At 40.0% G+C, this 26,801-nt stretch overlaps 4 protein-coding genes across 16 annotated transcripts; 2 read left to right on the top strand and 2 right to left on the bottom strand.

Annotated features, from left to right (window-relative positions):
• Window positions 1-247: 247 nt before the first annotated feature.
• pigx (phosphatidylinositol glycan anchor biosynthesis, class X) lies at window positions 248-12,393 on the bottom strand. Of its 3 annotated transcripts, none has more exons than XM_036978151.1 (6): window positions 12,255-12,393; window positions 10,402-10,483; window positions 2,565-2,700; window positions 2,199-2,403; window positions 1,924-2,024; window positions 248-508 (listed from the first exon to the last, which is right to left on the bottom strand). In XM_036978151.1, exons 1-6 carry the CDS (start codon window positions 12,268-12,270, stop codon window positions 350-352), a joined length of 699 nt encoding a protein of 232 aa, XP_036834046.1. In that variant the 5' UTR covers window positions 12,271-12,393; the 3' UTR covers window positions 248-349. The 3 variants fall into 3 exon arrangements, with proteins under 3 accessions (XP_036834046.1, XP_036834045.1, XP_021459668.2); XM_036978150.1 differs by lacking the exon at window positions 12,255-12,393 and adding an exon at window positions 11,239-11,333; XM_021603993.2 differs by lacking the exon at window positions 12,255-12,393 and adding an exon at window positions 10,968-11,121.
• Window positions 11,111-13,207, top strand: cep19 (centrosomal protein 19). Its single transcript, XM_021603994.2, has 2 exons — window positions 11,111-11,630; window positions 12,202-13,207. The coding sequence occupies exons 1-2, from the start codon at window positions 11,495-11,497 to the stop codon at window positions 12,552-12,554; spliced, it is 489 nt and encodes a 162-aa protein (XP_021459669.2). The 5' UTR covers window positions 11,111-11,494; the 3' UTR covers window positions 12,555-13,207.
• Window positions 12,763-20,213, bottom strand: LOC110524394 (inhibitor of growth protein 5). 6 transcript variants are annotated; one of them, XM_036978148.1, is made up of 8 exons: window positions 20,162-20,213; window positions 15,892-15,963; window positions 15,563-15,729; window positions 15,291-15,402; window positions 15,107-15,206; window positions 14,882-15,014; window positions 14,682-14,743; window positions 12,763-14,604 (listed from the first exon to the last, which is right to left on the bottom strand). In XM_036978148.1, the coding sequence occupies exons 2-8, from the start codon at window positions 15,917-15,919 to the stop codon at window positions 14,565-14,567; spliced, it is 642 nt and encodes a 213-aa protein (XP_036834043.1). In that variant the 5' UTR covers window positions 15,920-15,963; window positions 20,162-20,213; the 3' UTR covers window positions 12,763-14,564. The 6 variants fall into 6 exon arrangements, with proteins under 6 accessions (XP_036834043.1, XP_036834042.1, XP_021459667.2 ...); XM_036978147.1 differs by lacking the exon at window positions 20,162-20,213 and adding an exon at window positions 19,995-20,131 and having other exon boundaries at window positions 15,563-15,756; XM_021603992.2 differs by lacking the exon at window positions 20,162-20,213 and adding an exon at window positions 19,995-20,124.
• Window positions 18,840-25,998, top strand: LOC110524398 (pleckstrin homology domain-containing family B member 2). 6 transcript variants are annotated; one of them, XM_036978153.1, is made up of 7 exons: window positions 18,840-18,972; window positions 21,507-21,555; window positions 21,819-21,971; window positions 22,087-22,189; window positions 22,298-22,337; window positions 24,273-24,387; window positions 24,560-25,998. In XM_036978153.1, the coding sequence occupies exons 2-7, from the start codon at window positions 21,519-21,521 to the stop codon at window positions 24,700-24,702; spliced, it is 591 nt and encodes a 196-aa protein (XP_036834048.1). In that variant the 5' UTR covers window positions 18,840-18,972; window positions 21,507-21,518; the 3' UTR covers window positions 24,703-25,998. The 6 variants fall into 6 exon arrangements, with proteins under 6 accessions (XP_036834048.1, XP_021459671.2, XP_021459670.2 ...); XM_021603996.2 differs by lacking the exon at window positions 18,840-18,972 and adding an exon at window positions 19,897-20,119; XM_021603995.2 differs by lacking the exon at window positions 18,840-18,972 and adding an exon at window positions 20,405-20,480.
• Window positions 25,999-26,801: the final 803 nt, after the last annotated feature.

Here is a 26,801-nt window from a genome sequence, read left to right as displayed (position 1 = left end):
GCATTTTGATAAGATCCGTCTGGTAATTTATTTGTTGCTGTGTGTACTTTCCTGGTGATAAAAATTAGAACTTGTCTGCAGTACAGTTTATTAGTGAAGGTACCCAGGTTCAAACAGCATTTTGGTTGAGGTTGTTCAACTCTACATGTCTATAGGCCTACAGTACCATATAGCAGAGTCAATGTATGGTACATTACTTTCAAGGATCCAATCAACGGTTCTTTGATGACACAAAAACATATGGAAGCAGTGTGCCAATTATTTAATGTTTTAAAAAGTCATTGGGAAAAAAGCTAAATAGTCTAGTTGCAAATTAATCCCTGGGGATTTCTTACTGTACAGTATATTATTAAATCAGTATAACATTGTCTAAAAAAACACCATGCATCCAGATACTTCTTGAAAGGATGACACAGCACAGCAGCGTGACAAGCAGAGTTCCAGCACACACAGGCTCCACCAGAGACCCATCACCAAGTGGTATCTCCAAACTCACAGGATCCTGCTCCTAAAAATAAATAAACATTTGGATAAGTGGATTCAAGTCATTTTCATATTCACAGTTGGTACGTTTTGAAACATTGTTATTGAAAATAAACAAGTTAGTTACTAAGTATGATAGTAATGATACATTCAACACTACATTGCATCACATCCGTCCGTGATTGGGAGTCCCATAGGGTGGCGCACAATTGGCCCAGCGTCGTCCAGGTTTGGCCGGGGTAGGTCTTCATTGTAAATAAGAATTTTTTCTTAACTGACTTACCTAGTAAAAAAAATGTGGACTCCAAACATCATTTAGCGTTACCAAAACACACACACAAATGTATGCGGACAGCCCTTAAAATTAGTGGATTCGGCTATTTGCCGTTGCTGACTGGTGTATAAAATCGTGCACACAGCCATGCAATCTCCATAGTAAAACATTGGCAGTAGTGGCCTTACTGAGGGAGCTCAGTAATTTTCAGCGTGGGACCGTCATAGGATGCCAATTTTTCAACAAGTCAGTTCGTCAAATTTCTGCCCTGCCAGAGCTGCCCCGGTGAACTGTAAGTGCTGTTATTGTTGTGTGGCAACGTCTAGGAGCAACAACGGTTCAGCCACGAAGTGGTAGGCCACACAAGCTCACAGAACGGACCAACGTTCTGTGAGCCGTAAAAATAGTGTGTCCTCGGTTGTAACAATTATTACAGAGTAACAATGCCTCTGGAAGCAATGTCAGCACAATAATGAATAGGGTTTCCATGGCCGCACACAAGCCTAATGTCACCACGCTTGAACAGCTGGCTGTCGGGACAAACTAATTGAGGTTTGGCGGTTTACAGGAGAATGCTACCTACCCAAATCCATAATGCCAACTGTAAAGTTTGGTGGAGCAGGAATAATGGTCTGGGGCGGTTTTTCATGGTTCGGTCTAGGCCCCTTAGTTCCAGTGAAGGGAAATATTACCGCTACAGCATACAATGTCATTCAAGACGATTCTGTGCTTCCGACTTTGTGGCAACAGTTTGGGGAAGGCCCTTTCCGGTTTCAGTATGACAATGCCCCCATGCACAAAGCAAGGTCCATCCAGAAATGGTTTGTTGAGATCAGTGTGGAAGAACTTGACTGGCCTGCACAGAGCCCTGACCTCAAACCCCATCGAACACCTTTGGGATGAATTGGAACACAGGTGATTAGGCCTGGCTCGCAGTCGAACATCAGTGCAAAACCTCTAATGCTCTTGTGGCTGAATGGAAGCAAGTCCCCGCATCAATGTTCCAATATCTAGTGGAAAGCCTTCCCAGAAGAGTTGAGGCTGTTATAGCAGCAACGGGGGGGACCAACTCCATATGATTTTGGAGTGAGATGTTCGATAAGCAGTTGTCCACATACTTTTGGTCATGTAGTGTATGCGACAATGTCATTGGCTGATAGATTTACCTGTAGATGTTGGATCTCAAGCCATTGGCATATGCTTAAGTTGTGGACAGTGCAGGGTGCGTCCACAATTTTGTAAGGAGGGAAGGAAATGAGCTGTGTACCTTAAAACAAAATAAAAACTAGTTATAATGGTAAAAACAAGCATATTTGCCATAAAATAAGTTGGTCCACTTCCAATAACCAAAGGTTAATGTTATTTACAGACACAGCATAATCTCCCTGAAGGAAATTGAGAAGTATGGTTATGCGTAAAAGGTATAAACACAATAACTCACATGTATCTGTCCTGAGTATTAGCTTTGGAAGTTTAATTTCAACAAGTTCAAATCTCTTCCCTGCAAGAGAGGGCTTGTGATAACGGCCATGGATAGGGAGTGTTGCTTTGAGAATTCCTTGGTCCAGAGCAGGATACACAAGAACAAGGAATTCCTCAGATGTGTGTGCTGGAGCCTCCAAGTCAACCGCTGAACCCAAAAGCACCTAACAGAAAAAGATCATCAAATGTGTTACTTAGCATAGCATGTATTAGGTTTGGCCTAACATAGATCTCAGAATTGGCAGATGGAGTTGGGTATAATAATTTTATCCTGTACTTTTCTGTACTGTGGTTGTATAATGCTACGGTCATTGTCATTTTTTACCTGTAAACCAGTGTCCTCTTTCAGAGATGCAAGTTGGTATTGATCAATATAGATCCCACTGGGTAGTCTGTGAACAAGCAGAGCCTCGAGGCCATCTGGAAAACCAGGACCGAAGTCAACTGTGGTGACCAGGTCTCTAAAAACAGAGGGACCATACTTCCTAACATTAGAAACACTTAAAAAGTAAACAGCTTCTCAAGTCTCAAATGTGCGTCACCCAATTACAATTGTCAATTTACTTGCACGTGATAGGACCAGGTACAATGTTGTTGGTCCTATCAGATAAACTGGCATACGTTAGCCCTATGCTAACCTCACCAGATAACTGATTATTCTGCATCAGCCTATCAAATATCTTACACTTTATATCCACCAACCAATGGCATTTCTTAAAATAGGTCAACCTTGGTAACCAGTGAGATATTTTAAACCTACAAATTCTGGTTTACTTTTGTTCCATTGGTCTGTGTCAAAATGTTGTGTGACAATATTGCATTGATGCATCCTTAAATAGACTACAAGCTATTAGTAGTAACAGACAACATTTTTGAATACATTACAAAATCCCAGGCTTCTGCCTATCTATTTCACACACGTGTGCTTTCACAGCAATACAGATTTAGGAAGAATCGGAAACCCAGCCGCGAGCTGCCCAGTGATGCAAGCCTAGCAGACGGGCTAAATGTCTTTCATGCTCACGTCGAGGCAAGCAACACTGAAGCAAGCATGAGAACACTGGCTGTTCCAGATGACTGATCACTCTCTCCGTAGCCGATGAGTGTAAGACCTTTCAACAGGTCAACATTCAAAAGGCTGAGGTGCCAGCTGGATTACCAGGACGTGTACTCAAAGTATGCGGGGACCAACTGGCAAGTGTCTTCTCTGATATTTTCAACCTCTCCCTGACCGAGTCTAACACCTACATGTTTCAAATAGACCACCATAGTCCATGTCCAAGAACACCAAGGTAACCTGCCTAAATGACTACTGCCCCGTAACACTCACATCTATAGCCATGAAGTGCTTTGAAAGGCTGGTAATGGCTCACAGCACCATCATCCTGGAAACCCTACACCAATTTGCATACCGCCCCAACAGATACACAGATGACGCAATCTTAATCGCATTCCACACTGCCCTTTCCCACCTGGACAAAAGGAACACCTATGTGAGAATGCTGTTAATTGACTACATCTCAGCATTTAACACCATAGTGCCCACAAAGCTCATCACTAAGCTAAGGACCCTGGGACTAAACACCTCACTCTGCACCTGGATCCCTGACGGGCTGCCCCCAGGTGGTAAAGGTAGGCAACAACATCTGCCACACTGATCCTCAACACAGGTGCCACACAGGGGTGCATGCTTAGTCCCCTCCTGTACTCCCTGTTCACCCACAACTGTGTGGCCTAGCACGACTCCAACACCATTATTACATTTGCTGACTACACAACGGTGGTAGGCCTGATCACAGACAGCGATGAGACAGCCTACAGGGAGGTGGTCAGAGACCTGGCAGTGTGTGTCAGGACAACAACCTCTCCCTCAACATGAGCAAGACAAAGGAGCTGATCGTGGACTACAGGAAAAGGAGGGCCGAGCACACCCCTAATCTCATCGAGGGGGCTGTAGAAAGCGGGTTGAGAGCTTCAAGTTCCTTGGTGTCCACAGCACCAACAAATCTAACATAGTCCAAACACACCAAGACAGTCGTGAAGAGGGCACGACAACACCTTTTCCCCCCTCAGGAGACTGAAAAGATTTGGCATGGATCCCCAGATCCTCAAAAAGTTCTACAGCTGCACCAGAGATCATCTTGACCGGTTGCATCACCGCCTGGTATGGCAACTGCTTGGCATCCAACCATAAGGTGCTACAGAGGGTAGTGCATACGGCCCAGTACATCACTGGGGCCAAGCTTCCTGCCATCCAGGATCTCTGTACTATGTGGTGTCAGAGGAAGGCCCAAAGAAATTCTCAAAGACACCAGCCACCAAAAACGGACTTCTCTCTGCGTTACCAGAGCTCCAAGTCCAGGTCCAAAAGGCTCCCTGACAACTTCTACCCCCAATCCATAAGACTACTAAACAATTAATGAAATGGCTACCCGGACTATTTACATTGACCCCCCCTTTTTATTTTTTTTATACTGCTGCTACTCACTGTTTTATCTATGCATAGTCACTTTACCCCTACCTACATGCACATAGTACCTCAATTACCTCGACTAACCTGTACCCCTGCACATTAACCCCTACCTACATGTACATCTTACCTCAATTACCTCAACTCACCTGTACCCCCGCACATTGACTCGGTACCGGTACCCCCTGTATATAGCCTCGTTATTGTGTTACTCGTTTTACTTTAGTTTATTTTGTAAATATTTTCTTGACTCATCTTTACCAACAATGCAGTTAAGGGGTTGTAAATATTTCACTGTTGTAGTCGGCGCATGTGACAAATCACATTTGATTATACAACATGTAAGTTTATATTCGTACACTCATGGTCTTGTCAAATACCAGTAATTTACCCTTACTGCTATGACTAAAGTCTTGTTCACACTGCAGACCTTAAATGCTCAAATACTGTGTACGTTTTGGATTACTGACTGTCCAAACAGCAAGTTGCAAGTGACCAAATCAGATTGGTTGTCATTTGCAGACATGACTATGCTAGCAGTCATAGTAATGATGGGTGTGTGAGCAGTGGTGGAGGCTGATTGGTGGTGGTGCTTGTGCCTCCCATCACTTAGAAGTTATGTAGCAACTAGCAAGCTAAGGAGACCATGCCTGCCATGGATGTTTCCCAGTTGCTTTGAGTGTTCAAAATCAGTGTATGAACACTTAAAGCCTCAAAGAATAAGATACAACTTTTAAAACACGTCCTTTTCAGCTAACCACAGCAGTCAACTAGCTAGCTGTTAAACTTTCTAGTACGTTCACCATTTTTTTGTAAACAACTAACAAGCTAGTTAGCTACCACATGTTTTTGTCAAAATAACAGTATGCCAAATAAATCAGATTTGACCGTTCAGACATGTCGCATGGCCAGGAATCAATGGTGGTTTGAAATATCCGATTCCATGTGCTTTTTGGCTGTTCAGAATGCAGAAAAAAATCTAAATGTAGAATCACATAGGATTCAAATCCAAAATAGGATGAGTCAAACTGCCAGTGTGAATAAGGCTTAAATTAGTGGTGTGATCCGCTAAGACGGTAAGCCCAGAGACAGCAAGGTATGACAGCCTTGAGTTTGAATCTCCCTCGGGCCAGGTTTTTATTTGAGAGAAAAAAAAATACAAGTTGTCAGACACCGTCTCAACTGCGTGATTGTTGTCCTCACCAGGGTCTTGACCTGACTGACTGGCTTCGCAACAGACTTCAGTGGGCAAACGCTCACCGTCGATGGCCGCTGGAAAAGTCTGCTCTTCACAGATTAATTAATGGAGTGGGACACCATTCCACAGGCCAATCAACAGCCTGCTCAGCTATAAGCTAAGGAGAGGTCGCCCTGCATGAGGCAAATGGTTGTCATTTCAGATATTAAGTGGTTTTCTGATCCACGCCCGTACTTTTTTAGGTATCTATGACCAACAGATGCATATCGCCATTCCCAGTCATGTGAAATCCATAGATTAGGGCCTAATGAATTGATTTCAATTGACTGATTTCGTTATATGAACTGTAACTCAGTAAAAATCTTTGAAATTGTCGCATATTGCATTTATATTTTTGTTCAGTGTAGTTGCACAGGACAGAGAGATGAGCACAGTGAAAAAAAGATCCAAAGGAATTAACCATTTGAAAAATGGAAATCATTTGCACAATAAGGCAAGCAATGACTTCCTGACGGGTTGACCCCAAGTCGGGAAGGTAGGCAGCAACACCTCCGCCAGCCTGATCCTCAACACGGGGACTGGGGGTGCGTGCTCAGCCCCCTCCTGTACTCCCTGTTCACCCATGACTGTGTGGCCACGCACGTTGCCAACTCAATTATCAAGTTTGGTCCCTTCACACAGACAGCGTGGTGAAGGCACAACAGTGCCTCTTCAACCTCAGGAGGCTAAAGAAATGTGAGAGTCTTAGGGGCCAAGCCACAAACTTCTACAGATGCACCATTGAAAGCATCTTGTCGGGCTTTGCACCATCCACAAGCGCAGGGCTCTCCAGAGGGTGGTGCGGTCAGCCCAACGCATCTCACCAGGGGCACACTGCCAGCCCTTCAGGACATCTACACGCCACGGTGTCACAGGAAGGCCAAGAATATCATCAAGGACCTCAACCACAGCCTGTTCAGCCCACTACCATCTAGAAGGGGCATCAAAGCTGGGACTGAGAGACAGCTTCTATCTCCAGGCCATCAGACTGTTAAACAATCATCACTAGCCGGTACTCTACCCTGCACCTTAGAGACTGCTGCTCTATGTACATTGAACACGGGTCACTTTAATAATCTTGACATACTGTTTCAACCACGTTATACGTATATACTGTATTCTAGTCATGGTTCATCCTATAAGACTAATTTTAAAATGTTTTCCCAGATTGTGTGTATTTTATTGCTAGGTATTATTGCACTGTTGGAGCTAGAAACACAAGCATTTTGCTGCACCTGCGATATCTGCAAATCTGTGTACGTAACCAATCAACTTTGATTTGACATGCTCTAAAAGATGTGCAGGCTAAACAGCATTTGCTGTTGAATTGCTACATTTGGTATATTATTTACAGTTGTAAACATACCCTGAAAGCACTGAATAGTCTTGTGTAATCACCTTATTAAAAATGCCCACACCAGTACAAATACACTTATTCAAGCTATCAGAGCTTACCCACGATTGATGTTGCACTATGATTTAAAGTCAACAAGTCATAATTTTAGTCAAAGTATGATATTTATGGGATGATGTAACAAATTCGAACTGCCCACTTCGTGCAAATCTGTGCGAATGTGATGTATTTTCCTATTTAGTTTCATGGCTAGGTTTTTTTGAATGTTAACACCCATCAGCATGGCATTGTTTACATTTTAGTCATTTAGCAGACGCTCTTATCCAGAGCGACTCACATGAACAATTAGGGTTAAGTGCCGTGCTCAAGGGATTCAAACCAGTAACCTTTCTGTTACTAACCCAATGCTTAACCCCTAGGCTACCTGCCACCCCTTTATTAATCAAAAACAGCTGCAAAGTAATTTCTCTCGGCAACAGAGATGAGCCAAAAAGCCTTGTGTCCACTTGGCCACCTGAGCCATGGAGCAAATTAAAATAGAATAACATTAGTTTGCACCCCTTAACTATTTCTATTGCGGATTTGAGGCCGCAATTATGGAAGATGACAAATCCAGAACCAGCTGGCTAATATTTTGAATACATCGTCGTAAAATAAACAGCAACAGATAACATTAGTTAGCTAGATAAGGATATCATGCTAGCTAGCTACACTGACAGCTGTCAGTGCCCCATTTGTTGATGTTTATCAACTCCAGATGGAATTCGTGAATATGTATAAGTGGTCTTCATCATTCTTCAGGAGATGGAACCTAAACATGCATTTCCTCTCTAGAACAGGAAATGACATCAAAATAATGGCAGCATCTTCCTCTGGGGATGGGTCCTTTAATTAGGCATAGAGCGTGCAATAGAATGCGTTGATTGGCAGGTGTACTGTAGAATGATAAACTTTCCTTTAGTGTGGAACTCGCCTGCGTGGGTTCAAGTCTGTGGGTTCGAGTCCGGACTCACGATAAACTTCTTTAAAATAATTAAACACTGTTACTGGAATCTGTAGGATGATAATGCTCTTATGAAAAGTGTTTGTTCAAGTCCATCTACGTTAATATTTAATTGGCTGATGAATTACTTGATCCAGATGACAGTGATTATTTTCTGGTGAGGTCAGCCAAAGATTATGGATATACTGGCAAGATACAGGTCTTTCCACCCTAAAAATGGGAGTCGTTGTCAACAAAGCGGTACGGTGGGCTGTATATCTACTAGAGGTCGACCGATTAATCGGAATGGCCTTTTAATTAGGGCCGATTTCAAGATATCATAACAATCGGAAATCGGTATTTTTGGGCGCCGATTTTTTTAATTTTATATTTTTTTACATTTCTTTATTTAACTAGGCAAATCAGTTAAGAACACATTCTTACTTTCAATGACGGCCTAGGAACGGTGGGTTAACTGCCTTGTTCAAGGGCAGAACGACAGATTTTCACCTTGTCAGTCTGGGGGATCCAATCTTGCAACCGTACAGTTAACTAGTCCAACGCGATAACGACCTGCTTCTCTCTAGTTGCACTCCACAAGGAGTCTGCCTGTTACGCGAATGCAGTAAGCCAAGGTAAGTTGCTAGCTAGCATTAAACTTATCTTATAAAAAACAATCAATCATAATCACTAGTTAACTACACATGGCTGATGGTATTACTAGATATTATCTAGCGTGTCCTGCGTTGTATATCATCTGACTGAGCATACAAGTATCTGACTGAGCGGTGGTAGGCAGAAGCAGGCACGTAAACATTCATTCAAACAGCACTTTCGTGCGTTTTACCAGCAGCTCAAGCATTGCGCTGTTTATGACTTCAAGCCTATCAACTCCCGAGATGAGGCTGGTGTAACCGAAGTGAAATGGCTAGCTAGTTAGCGCGCGCTAACTAGAGGGACGGAAGCTATACTGTTACACTGGCAATACTAAAGTGCCTATAAGAACATCCAATAGTCAAAGGTTACTGAAATACAAATGGTAGAGGGAAATAGTCATATAACTACAACCTAAAACTTCTTACCTGGGAATATTGAAGACTCATGTTAAAAGGAACCACCAGCTTTCATATGTTCTCAGCAACTGAAACGTTAGCTTTCTTACATAGCACATATTGCAGTTTTACTTTCTTCTTCAACACTGTTTTTGCATTATTTACTTGAGGCTAAATTGATTTTATTGATGTATTATATTAAGTTAAAATAAGTGTTCATTCAGTATTGTTGTAATTGTCATTACAAATAAAAATTTTAAAAAATCGTCCGATTAATCGGTATCGGCTTTTTTGGTCCTCCAATAATCGGCATCGGCATTGAAAAATCATAAACGGTCAACCTCTAATATCTACCGTCTATCCTGTCTTTGGATTGGTGGATACATCTGATTATTGTAATATTTTTTGAATATTCAATGAGGGTTGTTGATGTCAACCGCCTGTCTTCGATGGAGATGCTATGCTACTAGCCTTGTGCCATGAATATGCAGAGACAACGGCAATATAAAGTGTTTTTTCTCAAAGTTGCTGGGATGTCACGTGTCCTACTTATCAGTACACTCGAAACAACTTAATAAGCATTAGGAAACTTCCTTTTTTTATATTTTTAATTCAACACACTCATTGACCTCCATACAAAAATTCCTTGCTTGGTGGGCGAAACACAGAAATTATACAAGACTAGTGAAGACCCAGTGCACTACCTCTGAGGAAAAAAATCTAATATATATTTAAATTAATATTATATTTGAAATTCAATTTCAGGGGGTGCTGCAGCACCCTCAGCACCTCTACTTCCCATGGCTATGGTTCGCATAGGTCTAACGTGTGCCAGATTATCCAATGGAACCAGTTACAATGTTGACAATTTTGATTGTCTGATGCACATTGAGACTGAGAAACTGTTTAAATGTAACTCTTTCTAATGTTCGCAGGTTTGGCCCCAGAGTAACCAAAGATTAGGAGTCAAAATCAGATGTCAACATCTTTCAATTGCATTTATTAGCTATGCTCTTGGTAACCTTGCAGATGTCTATTCGCCAGATGGTCATTTTACAGTTAGTTACCTGTGAAAACCATTTTTGCTGACATCCATCGTTACTGATACAGTCTCCAGCCATGTCATGGACAAACCACAGCTGTTCTCGTCTGCAAAAAAAAGGTCAGAGGCTTTGTACATCACATGAAAAACTAGCAGCCATCTAAAAGCATAGGGTCAGTGACTGTCTGTGTGGACATTGTTGGTTGACAATTTGTCAATCCAGTGTGGCTCTGCTGTTTGCACCTAACTTCATACATTGAAGATTAGCTACTGTGCATAGCTACCTGTGAAAAAGACTGGCTGAACGAATTGCATGACACATTTGATGTGTAACGTTAACTAGCTGGGAAACAATTTTCAGGTCACTTCGATACCTTTACTTTTTTTGTAGCAGGTTAGGATACTGAGGTCAAGGTTAGCGAAATGCTATCCTAGCTAAATTACCTGCTACGAAAAAGCACTTTGCATCGAAGTGGCGCTAGCTAACGTTACGTTAAATACCTAACGTTACAAGCCATCACCCTTCAATCGCCCTCAATGAACATTGTCGGATTTATTCTAAATGACTCTCTTTGATGTGTTATCATTTACCTGCTTGCGTTGATCCAAAAAGAACCAAGTAAACAGTACATGTGCTGAAAAATACAAACATGAATATATTGTCTTCAGAAAACCCTGGGCGATGCTAGAAATGTCAGCCAGCTACGTCATGTGTTTACGGAAACAAACTGAAATTAAGGACCCATTCCAATATGCGGTTCATAATGAAGACAGACAAACATATATTATTCTCATATTTAAATTAATTGCGATAACTACATAGAAAATCTTAAAACGGTGAAGACATTTTTTTTTGACCTACTGTGAACAAAAGTAGAAGCCATCTTCAACCCATAGCGCACAGGCAATTGGAGTGTAGCCCAAGATTTGGACGAGGTTTGAGAAACTAGCTGGGTCGATTCGTTTGATTTTTTTGCGTGCCTGCCTTTCAGTATTTTGTTTATTTTCAAAACTCAAGATAGTATACATGTCAAACATGTTTGCGAGCTAATTACCTTGCGAGGTACTTTGATAAATCTACATAAAACGTTTGTATAAGTAAAATAAAATACTCAACAATGCCTTTTGTGGCTAAACGATGCGGTGTTCAATTCAGCCCACCATCAATCGTTTTAATTTATGAAAGTAATGTTAAGGATACAAACAAGATCCGCAAAAGAATCATACCTGTGAGGAACTTCTCGAACTGTTCAGGTAGGAAAACTACATAGTACACTGCTGATCACAGAAATGATGAGCATCCCCTAGTCCAGCATTTTCCAAACTCGGACCTGGGGACCCCAAGGGGTGTTTGTTTTTTGCCCTTGCACTACACAGCCGATTCAAATAATAAAAAGCTTAATGATTAACGTTAGTTGATTATTTGAATCAGTTATGTAGTACTAGGGCAATAACCAGGACCGCGTTTGGGAAACGCTACCCTGGTCACCCTTGTTATGGAGAGCTTTCAGATGGCATAGTTATCTCCCGAATTATTTTAGTGTCAGAACAATACATATGGCAACACATTGCTATACTTATTAACTTGTCCAATGCAACAACTGAAATTCTAGATGGACAACTCACAAGGCAAATAGATCATTGAAAATACTTTCCCAACTAGTATTTGAGAGCTGCAGAGTACAGGTTTCATTACAAGCCCAGCACAAAAACACAAGAGGAACACCTGCACTCTTCTTGATTTATTGTTGGTGACCACCACTAAAAGGTGTTTTACCCATATAGATACTTAAAACATGAGGTAATCTAATTCTATTTCACCCAGACTGCTGCATGGCTGCGGAGAGAATGAAGCACCATATTCGGCATAGGGCATACCTGGAGAGTGTTTCATTGGGGCAGCTGGAGAGGCTTCATATAGTGCTGCGGGATCACATGCAGGGCCACAGCCTGGAGCACACTCTAGCCTCCCTCCGCCTGGACCCTGAGGAGGACCTCAACAAGCTGGATGATGAGGAGCTTGCGCGCAAGAAGGCCCAAATGGACAAACTCTTTGAGCGCAACCGAAGGCAGAAAGATGACCCTGACTTTGTCTATGACCTGGAGGTGGAATTTAAAGGAGAGGTTGCTCGGGAACCATGCAGCTGGGATGAAGAGGAGTCTGATGATGGGTTTTAAAATAACACAGGTCAGACTGGGAGTGTTTCAGTTTGTCAACAAAGCACCCTACCTGATCTTTAGTGATTGAATAATACTCATTCCTTTGCACAGGGCAGTTGTTATTCTGGTCCTTTGCTCAATTAAGCCATCAACAACAACCATATCCAACTGGACATGGATAAAAAAATTTAACTAATATCCTTACAGATGCTATTGAAATATTGAGTAGTTGTACATGTTTATTGATATGAAACTTACATTTACAAAATACAAATACTATGTCTCCTTGACCCTCTGTTTCAACAGCATTATACTTGTACAAGATTGATATATTCACAGTTAACTAAAGACAAGTTTATGCTAAACCCCTAAGAATCCCGAACAATTAAGTAACAATCTTTGGAAAGTAATATTCTTGTCACATGTCGTTGTCAACATTGTAGCCTATATCAAGTACAATAGTATTGTGTAAGGTTTGAATAAAAAGTAGCACATACAACTATCAAATATCTGAATCTCTACATTTAAAATTTTAGGTCAACAAAATATTCAAAAGCAATAGCAGTGTTTTTTTACAGTGGATAATAGCTCAGAATCATTTATGTTCAATTTCTTCAAATAACCAGGTTTCTATCCAACCATTTAATGTAGATTAATTACCTGACGCATTTTTTTTTGTAAAAACTCACGACAGGCCTCATGGAAACAGTACATTTCCCAATGTCGCCAAAACAAAATACGCAAGACAAAGTGGGATATTGCCACAATTGCGGTGATAACGTTTTTACACGCAAATATTGCCATATAAAAACCGCAGTAAGCTTGAAGTCATGCAATGAATGATATGTTTCGTTGTTCTACTAACACAAAGTGAAAAAGCATGCAGAGTTTGTCGGCAGTTAAGTTAAAGTTGGTCATAAGTTATGAAGTTTGTGAAATAAGTTATGGTGGTTAAGTAGACAGCAGGTAGCCTAGCGGTTAAGAGCATTGGGCCAGTAACCACAAAAAAATCCCAGAATCCAAAAAAGGTGAAAAATCTGATGTGCCCTTGAGCAAGACACTTAACCCCAATGGCTCCTGTAAGTCACTGGATAAGAGCATATGGTGATGAGCTTCATGCAAATTTCCACTAAATGTCAAAGGCTATAATTTGAACGATGCTTGGCTGCTTATTATCAACTAAAAGTGATCTGGCTTTTTTCTATATCTCATCATATAACCTACCCTGGCCGAACTGTCTATAGACCATTATCACAACAGTTTGTGACAACCATCGGAAGTTTGATGGAAATGCAGTTCGTATGCAGATTTTATAATATATGCATGAAAATCAGTCGCAAATTGGATGGAAACCTAGCTACTGCTGTTCTTTCTTTCATACTTTATAGCAGTTTGAATAAGATATCTTTGGAACACCATTCCCCAGAATTTCTTATTTTGTATCTAGGCATTGTTAATAATTAGTGGTGAGCAGTTGATTTTAATTCAAAGTGCTTTAATGCTTGCTGGTTATGTTGGCAAAGAAATCCCAGTAGCTTCCTAAATGTCTGACCGTTATCACCATCATACATTCAAGAGCGGGCAACTGCTTTTGACAGTCGATATAAAAATATAGTACACCTTTTACCAGATAGCTTATTAGTCCAAAAATGGACAGAGTGAACATTTTTGTTTGCTTGGTTTAAGATCTTTTGGCAGGATTCAAGATTGTTGTATACATATTTTCTGCATGTGAATGCTTGAACCCAAGAGGTAGGTAGGTAACTAAAATGCAGGCACAAATGAGATCGTAACACTTGGACAGAATTTTTTTAAATAACTAAACCATGGAGAAAATGTATTATCAACAGCAGTTAAATGTGTTTGTCAAATACTAAAACCTTTACAAATTTCAAGTACTTTGAATAAAAGCTTTGTATCATATTTATGCACAGCCATAATAGAAAGGGAAATATTTTTTGTAAATATATTACACTATTTTACTGCAGACAAAAAAAAACATTTATAGAAAAGTACTTAAGAAATAGATCATTTTTTCTTCTTGTCCTGGGTGCATCGTGGACAAAACCTGAAAGAGAATAGAGTAAATACAAGATGTACAAAAAAGTAATGCGTGTAATCACCAACTTTAAAAGATTCACCTACCATTTTCCCTTTGGCTTCGTAGCAAGATCAACACAAGCAAAGTGAAACCACTCAATTGGGCACTGTTTGAATAAGTGAAAACATTGGTAAGAAGACATTCAGATTACAGTAATCTTTCAATTCACTTCTTGGATCTACCTAAAAATGCCACTAATTTCAAAGCATTCTTTGGAATAAAAAGACAACCAATAAAAACTTACATCAGGGTTATCACATCCAATCATCTCTCCATATGACACTTGATGGCACAAGCAGTATGTTGGCTCATTTGGATCAACTGGCATGTCCAAAACATCTGACGGTTGCATTGGCAGAGCGTCACTCAATTCTGGGCTACAGATATTAATGGGTAAAATGACATTGAGTTAGAGTAAAAACCAGTCAGACACATAGATAGTATTTTGTTTATACAATCTTTTCTATACCTGTTTTTAAGCTTTTTCTTCCTGGGAGAATCCTCATCCGATGATTTCCTGCCTCTCCCCTTGGGTCCACGCTTCTCCCTCAGTCCCCGACCTTCACCCTCTGAAGCAGATATTCACAGATGTGCACATGGAAGTTAGTTACATGTCGTAAATGTGCTTTCCCACCAACAGTCTCCCTGCTTACTCTTTAACCCTCTTCCTTCTGGACTGTCATAGCCGCTCACTTCCAGCTTCTCCTTCAGCTCATTCTCAAATCGGGCCAGGTCTGCATCCAGCCTGCGGATATGCTTGTCCACCTATGACATGCAAACAATTAGATTGGTCAATAGATAATGCAAAACCAATAGTGACAGTATGACACTAGTTTGTACTCAAATGACAGGTTTGGCGCACTATACAACCAATAGTGAAAGTATTGACATCTTTATGTACTCATGACAGTGTTGGAGCACTGACCATTTCATATGTCTGCATGGCAAGCTGCACTTTGTCATCGCTGAACTCTTTGCACTTGCAGTAAGCACTCTGGATCTTCTGCAGATGCACAACCCTCTGTTCCGTAGCCAAGTTCCTTACACTTGAGATGTACTCCTCTGCCAGCTTGTCAATCTCTCCTTTTTTCTCTACACATTTGCAGGACAATTTAAATACTGGAAAATGAATTATGCTGAACAATATAATAGTGATGGGCATGAAACCATGTAGTAAATCAGGTGATCAAAACTAATACAATTTGTAATGTATTTTTTGTGTAGCTTAACTGATGTCAATCTCATGTTTTGTACCTTCAGTTCTATTGTCCAGGTCCCGCATCAGTGAAAAGTTCCTCTGTAGTTCACAGGGCAGATTCTCAATACCTAGAGGAATACATCATGATTGTTAAACGCAGTCATCAGTAACTACAATATTTAATCCTCAGAACAAGATAGGACTTGATGGTAACACAGCTGACAGCTCATGGTTCATGTTCACTTTTCTACAATGAATACGGTGCAGTCTGATGACGATACTAGATAACAGGTGGCCACATCCAAAATGGATAATGTTAGCCAGGTAGCTGGATCACAACAGCTGTACTAGCAAAATAACTTCAACCTAAATGTTTTCCCCCATGGAAAACAAGGTTGTCACTAGTAACCAGACACACAAAAAATATATATATATATATATAAAAAAAATTGGCTACATCGTAACAATGAATGAAAACATTTGTCTTTATTTAAGGTTAGGATTAGGCATGTTAAAAGTGTGGTTAAGGTTCATTTTAAAATCAGAAGAGAAATAGCCAGGGTTTAGCCATAATTATTATGACTGTAGTAACTCGTGACGCCCAAAATAATCTTGTTTTCCGGTAGAGGATAGTTTCATATTATCTTCCACTCCCTTAAGAAATTTGGCTTTTTGGGGATTTTTTTTTGTAAGGCTATTAAGACTCTATACGAATGGTAACAGCTCTATCAAACTGAAACATGACACCTCACCTAGATTTGAGTTAGGACAACCTCACCTTATTTCGCTCTCCATCTCACTGTATCTATTTTTATTAATCACCCAACTTCTTACAAATTCTTTAAATAATAGTCCTGTACAAGGTATTTCCATAGCTGGTAAACAAATGATTATAAGCCAACTGGCTGACGATACTACAATTTTTCCTGAAAGATGCTAGTTAGATTCCCATATCGATAAATGTGATAGAATCATTTTCCAAAGCATCTGGTCTATATCTTAACATTAATACACGTGAACTCAAGGCTGTCAAAGATTGTGTGACACCCTCATATTATGGTATTCCAGTGAAAGAAGAACTTACATATTTAGGCATAACTAAGGATCAGAAGTCTAGAGGCTTACTAAATTGTAACCCTCATATAAAAAAAAAAAAACTAGAAGCTAAATCAATGGCTACATAGGGACTTATCATTAAAAGGAAGAGTCCTAATAACCAAGGCTGAAGGTCTAGACTAACATATGCCACTCTATCTTTATGGTAAAATATGCAAAGAGATAGAAAGTTGAAAAGCATTTGGTCTGTGGAGAAACCGTACCCATTACATTAGGGAAAAAATGATATAATGGAACACTTGTATGGTGGGCTGAATTTTAAAGAATACTTTTAAGATCAATTGGATAAAACAATTCCTAAGAAGACCCTTCTATGTGGAACTTTACTCCTCATCATGTCTTCTCTAGTTTTGGTGGCCTTCATGTTGGTTTGCAATAATAATATTGACAAAGTTCCAGTGAAACTGCTTTTCATCAGGTTCTCTTGTCATAGTCCTTAATTTATCAACATAATTTCTCTCCACAGATATTATATATGGAATAGCTGTTGCCACACACATTAAAATTATTCATAAAAATTCTTGCAAACCACTATATTAAGATGTAAAAAAAAAATTAAAAATTAAAAAAATCCTAACTTTTGTAATGACCACCCAGAAACAGTGCTGCATCTTGTTTGACATTGTATTCATGTAAATGGATGTGTGGCAAGACATCAGTAGATTTATAATTGAACACATTTATGAAGATGCTACACTATTATGGAGAGATGCTGCTTTGATTCTTTACTTATGATATAAATAAGTTGAATCAATTTTATGTAATTCATTTCATTATTCTTTAGACCAAATTTTATATTTCAAATTTACAAAAAATAATAATAATAACCTCGGAAAAAAAAATATATGTAACTATATTTTAAGACACTTAAACACTGTCAACAAAAAAAATGTTAGAATTATGAATGTGTATATTCCCCTTAAGGTCCTTGTGTAATGTGATATTGTACCCTCTAGCCCAAATGTCCATTAATATTATATGCGCACACACACGTGTTTCCCATGTACTTTTTGTATTGATTTGTTAATTAAACATTTTTATAAATACGATTATTTTGGCGGATGTGGAACGGGTTATACTTTGTGCTCGTGACGCACTTTGAAATCAAACATTCCACCCTGTGTACACCTGACTCGCCGTAGAAAACGAGGTTGCGCCGCTCCCTTTCCCCGCCAACTTACCAAAGTTACATTGAGGAAAGTGCTCCCTGTTCAGGGAAGTTGTCAATCATTATTCGGAACGTGGCTATAGCAAACTAACTAGTACTATCAACCACATTTTATGATACTGGCATGCACCACAGATTAATGTACAGGTTGCCGTTTAGTTTAGTAACTAGCCAGAACATAATCTGTTACTGGTTTACTGCTACAAAATAAGCCAAGACAGCGGAAAAATAGACCCTAGCTAACATTAGTTCTCTAAAGATAGATGAAATGCTATAAATTGAATTTAACGTACAACTTCAATAACATTGTTACTAGAAAACTAACAACAATAACAGTAAATTAACTAACTAGTTAGTAATGCCGAGAATTTGTAATCTCGCTAACGACACGACATGTGTCTTGCTTGCTAGCTCGCCAAGCTATCTAACGTTTGTTTTTCAGTTTCGAACTTCTAAACTAACACGATTGGAAATGTAGCCAATTAACACAGCTGTTCACATTAAGTTAGCTAGATACTCACTGTCGAGGTAATGTTCCAGGTATATTGCCGTCGCCATCTTTTCAATTGTATTTTACAGGACAAGCTAGTAAACTTATTTTTTTGCCAACTAGCTTAGCCGAACGCTAGATACGTTTCTAATTCATGACGTCCTCAATTTTCATTGGCTTAAAATACAGGTTTGAATATGTTCTTCTGATTGGATAACTTTAAGGTGTGGCTCCTTCATATTTTAATACGCTTCAAACAGTAAAGATCATACCCACATTATTATTGTAACATTACGAATAAAAACTAATATGACTATTTGTCTTAGATAAAAGTAATTTAGCTTTTCACAAGCTCAGAACGCCGTGAGTACATTTTGTAAATATTGAACTTTTTTTTAATCGACTTAAAAAAAAATGTATACATGTCTGGTTTGATCACAAATATGGTGGTCGTCAAAGTTACACGAGATGTTAAATCGGTTTGTTTGTCTTGTGCTAGCTAATGTGTTTGCGTTTAAATAATGCAGCTAGGGTTGCCATGTCCGCGGTTTTCCCGAAATTGGGCTACTTTGAAAACATTGTTGCACTGCGCCCGCCATGGCATTTCTCTTAAATATACAAATATTTCACTGTGACATGCTGTTGCCGAGTGAGTAGTGGGGTGAGCGTTAAGCACACTGCAGGAGGCAATTTATTCCAGCATTGGCTGAGTCAGGTGAATGAGGGAGACAGATCATCAGCACGTCGTGACAGCTCTTTACCACAGATAGAAAGAACAATGAGACAGATATTTCACCGAATGTATAAATGTGAAGCATCCGCTTGGCGTTTCCACTGGCCGGGAGCAAATTAATCATAGTGTGCAAGAGCCAAGCACGAGCTAGCGAGATTCTATTGGCGCGGTCTAGCATTATTTGCATATTTTTGTTAAAGAACGCCTCTACTCTGCGTGTGCAATAACTCAATTCGCGCTTGCGCTCATTCTACACAACACAATATTTTTTTACTTTCGCAAACTGGTATAGTCTACAAACCTTACAGTCCACTCTGTTCATAACATATTTTAGTTTTGGGAACAGACATCAAATATTTAATCGATGAGAACATTTGCACAATATCGGCCAAAACCCATCTGGTTCCATCTTCTCCCACTGCCACGCAAGGGAGCCACGCTTTTTAAAACTACAATTCCCATCATTCTAATTAAGGACCGGTCAATTTATTGATTATGCAACCACCATATAACAACCACAGAAGAAGAATGATATTGATTATGACATTCAAAACGAGGCAGTTAGCTAAGTTTGTCGTCTCAGGGCTTTGAAAAACAGCGTTCCACAATTAATATTTTAGATACAAGTATGGAATGTGTAACGTAAACTCACCCCATTCCGTACAAATGTGCGCAACTGCGACATTCAAACGAGGCTGCAAAGAAAACTAATGGGACTGTGTTGACTTAAAAATCTGGGGTGTGAACAACGTTTCTATTTAAGCGTTGATCGTCATGGTAATGGCTCTATAGTATTGGAGAAAAGTTGAAAAAACTGACCCTCCGTTACATCGTGACGTGTAATGCCGTAAACCTGTTAGCCATGCATCATGCTTGTCATGTTTCCAACTACCAATGTAACAGGTACTAGGTGTGGTCAAGAATAAGCAACTATTTATGTCTTTACAATCGCTCTCCACCAGGTGTAGCACTTCTCTCATCGTTTAAAAACAAGAAATGGACAGTAAAGGGGATACCTAGTCATTTTTTGCGTCATCACTGTAAGCGACCGTCACTCTCAAAGCCGCTGTTTACTTCTAAGATCACTTTAGCACCGCCCTAAAAACCCGATTCAAATTCGACACAAACCTTCAAATAGGTATGTAATGACACATTATATAAACTCTTTATATTGTTTTATTTACATTTTAGAGGCGATAAGGTGATAAGTTGGACAGATCGAGTGAAAAAAAAGCGTTTTCCCACACATCTCCTCTCCTCACAACCACGCATTAGTTTCGCTTCCCCACCCGCCATTTTTAAAAAGACCCGAAGGAGCTCATTGCCTTCTTCAATCATGCAGAAACGGGCAGCGTGGAGGTCTCGGCATGAATTCTGTTGGAAAGGGGAGAAATTGCGCTTTACATCGGTATTGACATTACAGTTGATCTGGAAGTATTACATTTTTGGGGTGCTAAAATAAGGTAAATTGTACGGACCAAGGCGATGTACAAAAGTGAGTGAGTTTACGTTAGTCATATTATAATCTCCAGAAATATTGTCAGCACAAACTTCAAAGTAACGTTATAGTTTTAAAGACCAAAGGGTCAAATGCCAACGTAAATAGGTCCGCTAGCTAGGTAACGTTACAGACAGTACTAACTTAGCTAGTTAGCATACCCGACACTGTCAACAATGAGTTTAGATAAATATAGTAAACTTCCTCTCTGGTGTAGGCGGTGTGTGTTGTGATTAAGCAATCAGGCACAAGGGGATGTGGTATATACTCCGCGTTGCGTCGTGCATAAGAACAGCTCTTAGCTGTGGTATATTGGCGATATACCATAAATCCCCGAGGTGCCTTATTGCTATTATAAACTGGTTACCAACATAATTAGAGCAGTACAAATAGATGTTTTGTCATACCTGTGGTATACGGTTTGATATACCACGGCTGTCAGCCAATCAGTATTCAAGGCTCGACCCACCCAGTTTATAATCGTAGATATAGAACTGATATAAACTACAATTCCCATCATTCTAATTAAGGACCAGTCGATTTATTGATTAAATCAGCTACAGTAGCTAACTAGATAGGGATCAGTGATGGTTTAGGAAGGCCAATTGAGCTAAATGGATTTCGCTATATGCAGTAAGCATTTTTTTCTATGTATTCTATTTTCAGAGTGACCTAAGGATGTCGATTGTGAAAAGTGGCTTCCTTCATCGGCAGAGTAAGTGGATCTGTACAGCACACAAATGTCAGAAACCTGTTAGCCATGCATCATGCTTGTCATGTTTCCAACTACCAATGTAACAGGTACTGGGTGTGGTCAAGAATAAGTTTGATTTCTATAGTTGAATGTTTCTTCCTGATACTTCACTGAATTTCCTCATGGAGTTTTTCCATATCACAAGGACCTCATTGCTCTTTGACTTTGGGGCTTAGACCTGTGTTTGCACTAGGTGCTACAATATTTTAATACAATTGATGCAGGCACTATTCTGCGGCGGTGGAAGAGAAACTGGTTTGACCTGTGGTCTGATGGGTGGCTGGTATTCTTTGATGACCAGCACCGGCGAGATATGGAGGATGGGATCCACATGAGAGTGGACAGCATTAACATTCGCAGTGCAACTGCATGTCAAGGTACTTGACTACATCTGTTATACTTTTCTATCCTATCCTCTCAACTAGGCCTAGGATAGTTTATCTGCACCAACCCATCAATCACCTGTTCCATTCACATTTTCATTGTCAATAGATCTGAACCCACCAGAGGGCAGGAGTCAAAATGCCCTGCTCCAGATAGTCTGCAGAGACGGACGGGTCATCAGCATTTGTGGAGACAGTGCAGATGATGTTTTGTAAGACAGCTCTCCCATTGTAATCAATATTACTGTGGTTAGTTGTGTCTATATTGGATAGCCTGCTGATAAGTCATGTCAATTCTTGTTTTCCCATTGTTGTTTCAGTGCATGGACCATGGCTCTCCAGGATGCCAGAGTAAACTCTGTGAGTTTCTACTGATCTGCCAAGACCCTCAGCCTTCATATCCCAGTCTTCTTATTGACCGTGTTAGATTAGTTAATAGATTTGTATATTTTTTATTTACATTCCATACAAAACATTCCATAGAGATTATCTATATTTTAGGTGGTCGCTCATCCTCAGATTGACTTTGCGCAGAAGATTGTTGCTTCTGCCTCTCCTCTGTATTCTGAATAAGTACATGTGAGCCTGCTGCCTATCCTTTACATTTGTGAATATACTTTGAGCAGTCAGTGTGGCACAGTGTCTTATGCTATTTCACTTGGAATTCTGTCTTGACATTTACACTGAACAAAAATATGAACGCAACATGCAACAATTTCAAAGATTTTACTGAGTTACAGTTCATATAAGGAAATCTGTCAATTGAAATACATTCATTAGGCCCTGATCTATAGATTTCACATGACTGGGAATACAGATATGCATCTGTTAGTCACAGATACCTTTAAAAATGTAGGGGTGGGGATCAGAAAACCAGTCAGTATCTCGTGGGATCACCATTTGCCTCATTCAGCGTGACACATCTCCTTAGCATAAAGTTGATCAGGCTGTTGATTGGCCTGTGGAATGTTGTCCTACTCCTCTTAATGGCTGTGCAAAGTTCCTGGATATTGGCGGGAACTGAAACACGCTGTCGTACATGTCGATCCAGAGCATCCTAAACATGCTCAATGGATGACATGTCTGGTGAATGTATATAGGCCATGGAAGAACTAAGGCATTTTCAGCTTCCAGAAATTGTATACAGATCCTTGCGACATGGGGCCATGCATTATGCTGAAACATGAGGTGATGACGGCAGATGAAAGGCACGACAATGGGCCTCAGGATCTCTTCGCGGTATCTCTGTGCATTGAAATGGCCATCGATGAAATTAAATTGTGGTGTTTATCTGTAGCTTATGCCTGCCCATACCATAACCCCACCGCCACCATGGGGCTCTCTGTTCACATCAGCAAACCGCTCGCCCACATGACGCCATAGATGCTATCTGCCATCTGCCCGGTACAGTTGAAACCGGGGTACATCCATGAAGAGCACACTTCTCCAGCGTGCCAGTGGCCATTGACGGTGAGCATTTTCCCACTGAAATCGGTTACGACACCAAACTGCAGTCAGGTCAAGACCCTGGTGAGGACGACAATCACGCAGATGAGCTTTCCTGAGACGGTTTCTGCTAGTTTGTGCAGGAATTCTTCGGTTGTGCAAACCAACAGTTTCATCAACTGTCTGGGGGACTGGTCTCCGATGATCCCGCAGGTGAAGAAGCCGGATGTGGAGGTCCTGGGGTTGTGTGGTTACACATGGTCTGGGGTTGTTGGACATTTTGCCAAATTCTCTAAAACGACATGCTAGAAAAATTAACATGAAATACTCTGGTGGACATTCCTGCAGTCAGCATGCCAATTGCACGCTCCCTCAACTTCAGACATCTGTTGCATTGTGTTGTGTGACTCAACTGCACATTTTAGAGTGGCCTTTTGTCCCCAGCACAAGGTGCACCTGTGTAATTACCATGCTGTTTAATCAGCCTCTTAATATGCTACACCTGTCAGGTTATCTTGGCAAAGGAGAAATGCTCACTAACGGGGATGTTAACACATTTCTGCTCAATTTGAGCAAAATAATCATTTTGTGCATTTCAAACATTTCTGGGTACTTTTATTTCTGCTCATGAAACAGGACAAAAACTTTACATGTTGCGTTTAAATAAAAATTGTTCAGTGTACTTACCTTGATTTAGTCAAACCACTGTAAATCCTTAGTTTATAATACATCTATATAACATGGTGTTTGTTATATATTGTGCTTTAGGATACATGCTCTCTAGTTACGGTGGTGATGGTGGTGGTGGTACTCTCCCATAGTGACAGGTAATTTCTGACTTTCCAATAGGTTTATGTCCCGGACATTTATGGAGGCTATGCCCCAGGTCCTCCTCATGGCACACAGATAATTTATTCAGCAGATGGGCAGCCTAATGCGGTTGTATACCCCTATCAGTACCAAGGTACGCACTGGGTGAATGCCCACTTTTAAGTCTGCAAGGTTACATTGATAATTACATTGATTTAAATGTTTCTTCATTCTTTTAATGGATGTAATCTTTCAATTACTATTTTAGCAATATAGACGTTTTCACCATTCTAACCGCAGTTCGTATTTCCCACCATGGTCTGTAGGAGCATATCCTATGAGGGATCCACAAGGAATGGACCAGGTTATTGTTCACGAGCGTCAACGTGATGATGGAGGAGACGTGGCTCTCAGTATGCTCGCTGGAGCTGTGACTGGATTGGCTATTGGGTCTCTGTTTGTCTTCTAGTGTGTTCATTGGAACAGTTTACAACGATACCTATCCCTAACTGACACGCACCATTCCCACATTTTTGCAGCACTGCAGCTGCATTTCTGTAGCCATGTGACAGAGATGGAGGAGTTACATGTATGTGATGGTTGGGCTATGTTCACCTATGAGGCTTGATTGTGATGTGCCAGTAAATTACTCCTTTTGTGCCCTTACCAAAGCTTTTGATGTATATTAATGCCGTAGCGCTTTCTATTAGGCACAGTAGCTATTTTGCAGCTTGCCTTTTTTTGTTTGAAGAAACACAAATGATGTGATATTTTATGCACATCTGAAGAAAAGGTTTTGATATATTTAAACTTATTTTTATCCTTTTCAGGTCTCGCAAATGTAAATTCTTCTAACATTAAGAGTGGGACTAGAGTTTTTTTATTGGAACATGCCTGAGCTTGTAAAATCCTGATTCTTCACTTTACACATCTGTCTTAAATCCAATGTCCTTATGAGGCTTTTCACTCATTTTTCATCTACTTTGCATTTGAGATTTCACTTGCCTTTATTTGGTTATTGTCATTCCTTGAACATGGAAGGATATTGGATATTTTTGGAAGTGAATCTAGGATTTATGCTCTAGGATTATTGCTTGGTTTTCCTATTACTTCATTGTCAGCTGTTGAACCATGTCTTTTGTTTTATCTCACCTCATGTGAGAGGTGAGGAGGAGATGCATGTGTAAACTAGAGTATGCACAAACATCCAGGCGAATCTTACATTTAAAGCTGCTACAACAGAGAACTGAATGATACTCCTTGACATTTCAATTGTTTTGACTTTACGCCACTCCTAAAATCATTTTTAAATATGTATATTTTTCATGTTAATGATATTTATGGATATTTATTGAGTCATTACATTATGTGCTCTTTGTTTAACTGGATATGTTAATTAGTTAACATGTGAGTGGCCTCTTTGTCGCTGAACACATCAGCCACTGGTTTTTCACCTTTTATATTCAATTTCAAAGTCTTATTTAACTCTTACACCACCTTGTACAGACATTTGGAATACTAGATTGTGTTTCCTTTTTAGACATGAGCGTTGTATACAATAATTGATAACAGATTATATTTATTTGATATCAAATGAAGTAGAGCTTTATGGGGCAAACTGCTTTCATGTAATCACAAAACCATTATACCTTACATTTCAAATGGAAAACATTTTGTTATGCAGAATTAATGCAGTGTTTATTGCTCTTTAGCGATTGAATGACATTTTAACAATTTACTTATTAAATGATTAAATCCACATGAATTCACTATGGAAACTATTTGTGAATCCTAGCAACGTCTGAGTTTCAGCTTGGCTCAAGGGGAGCCGCTTGATGTCACATGGTGTTTGAAAAACGAATCACTTTTAACCATGATATGCTCTTAACATAGTCCAGAGCAAATTAATAACAGTGCCAGTTAGTATGAAATGTAGACTACTTCATACACACATTCCATAGATTATTTACACATTTTGGCATGACAGTGCCTTGTATGTTGGGTCTCTGGACAAACCGCTTGTCTCAACACCGTTCCCTGGTATTTCGCACCACTGTTAATATCAGAATATTACTCTCTTGTGCATTGTGGTCACATCCCAGTGTTTTGTGAATGACACGCTATATCAGGGGTGTCAAATCAGGGTGGGACACATTGTCTCCAATGACGTCCGGAGGTACGCATTGAAAAGTGATGTATTTCCTTGCCATCAAAATTTGCAAATAAATAGTCATCTTGCCATAATTTTCACATTTTCAATGCTCTCTGACTGTCTAGCTTTCATTTTGGTGATTAGAAGGCCAGCATCCCGGAGTTGCCTCTTCACTGTTGATGTTGGTGTTTTGCGGGTACTATTTAATGAAGCTGCCAGTTGAAGACTTGTGAGGCATCTGTTTCTGAAACTTGACACTAATGTACCTGTCCTCTTGCTCAATTGTGCATCGGGGCCTCCCACTCCTATTTCTATTCTGGTTAGTGCCAGTTTGCACTGTTCTGTGAAGGGAGTAGAGTTGTACGATATCTTCAGTTTCTTGGCAATTTCTTGCATGGAATAGCCTTAATTTCTCA

Source organism: Oncorhynchus mykiss, chromosome 5 (assembly GCF_013265735.2).
Source record: "Oncorhynchus mykiss isolate Arlee chromosome 5, USDA_OmykA_1.1, whole genome shotgun sequence".
In the NCBI taxonomy this organism is placed as follows: Eukaryota; Metazoa; Chordata; class Actinopteri; order Salmoniformes; family Salmonidae; genus Oncorhynchus; species Oncorhynchus mykiss.
This window is presented reverse-complemented; position numbering and strand designations above follow the sequence as displayed.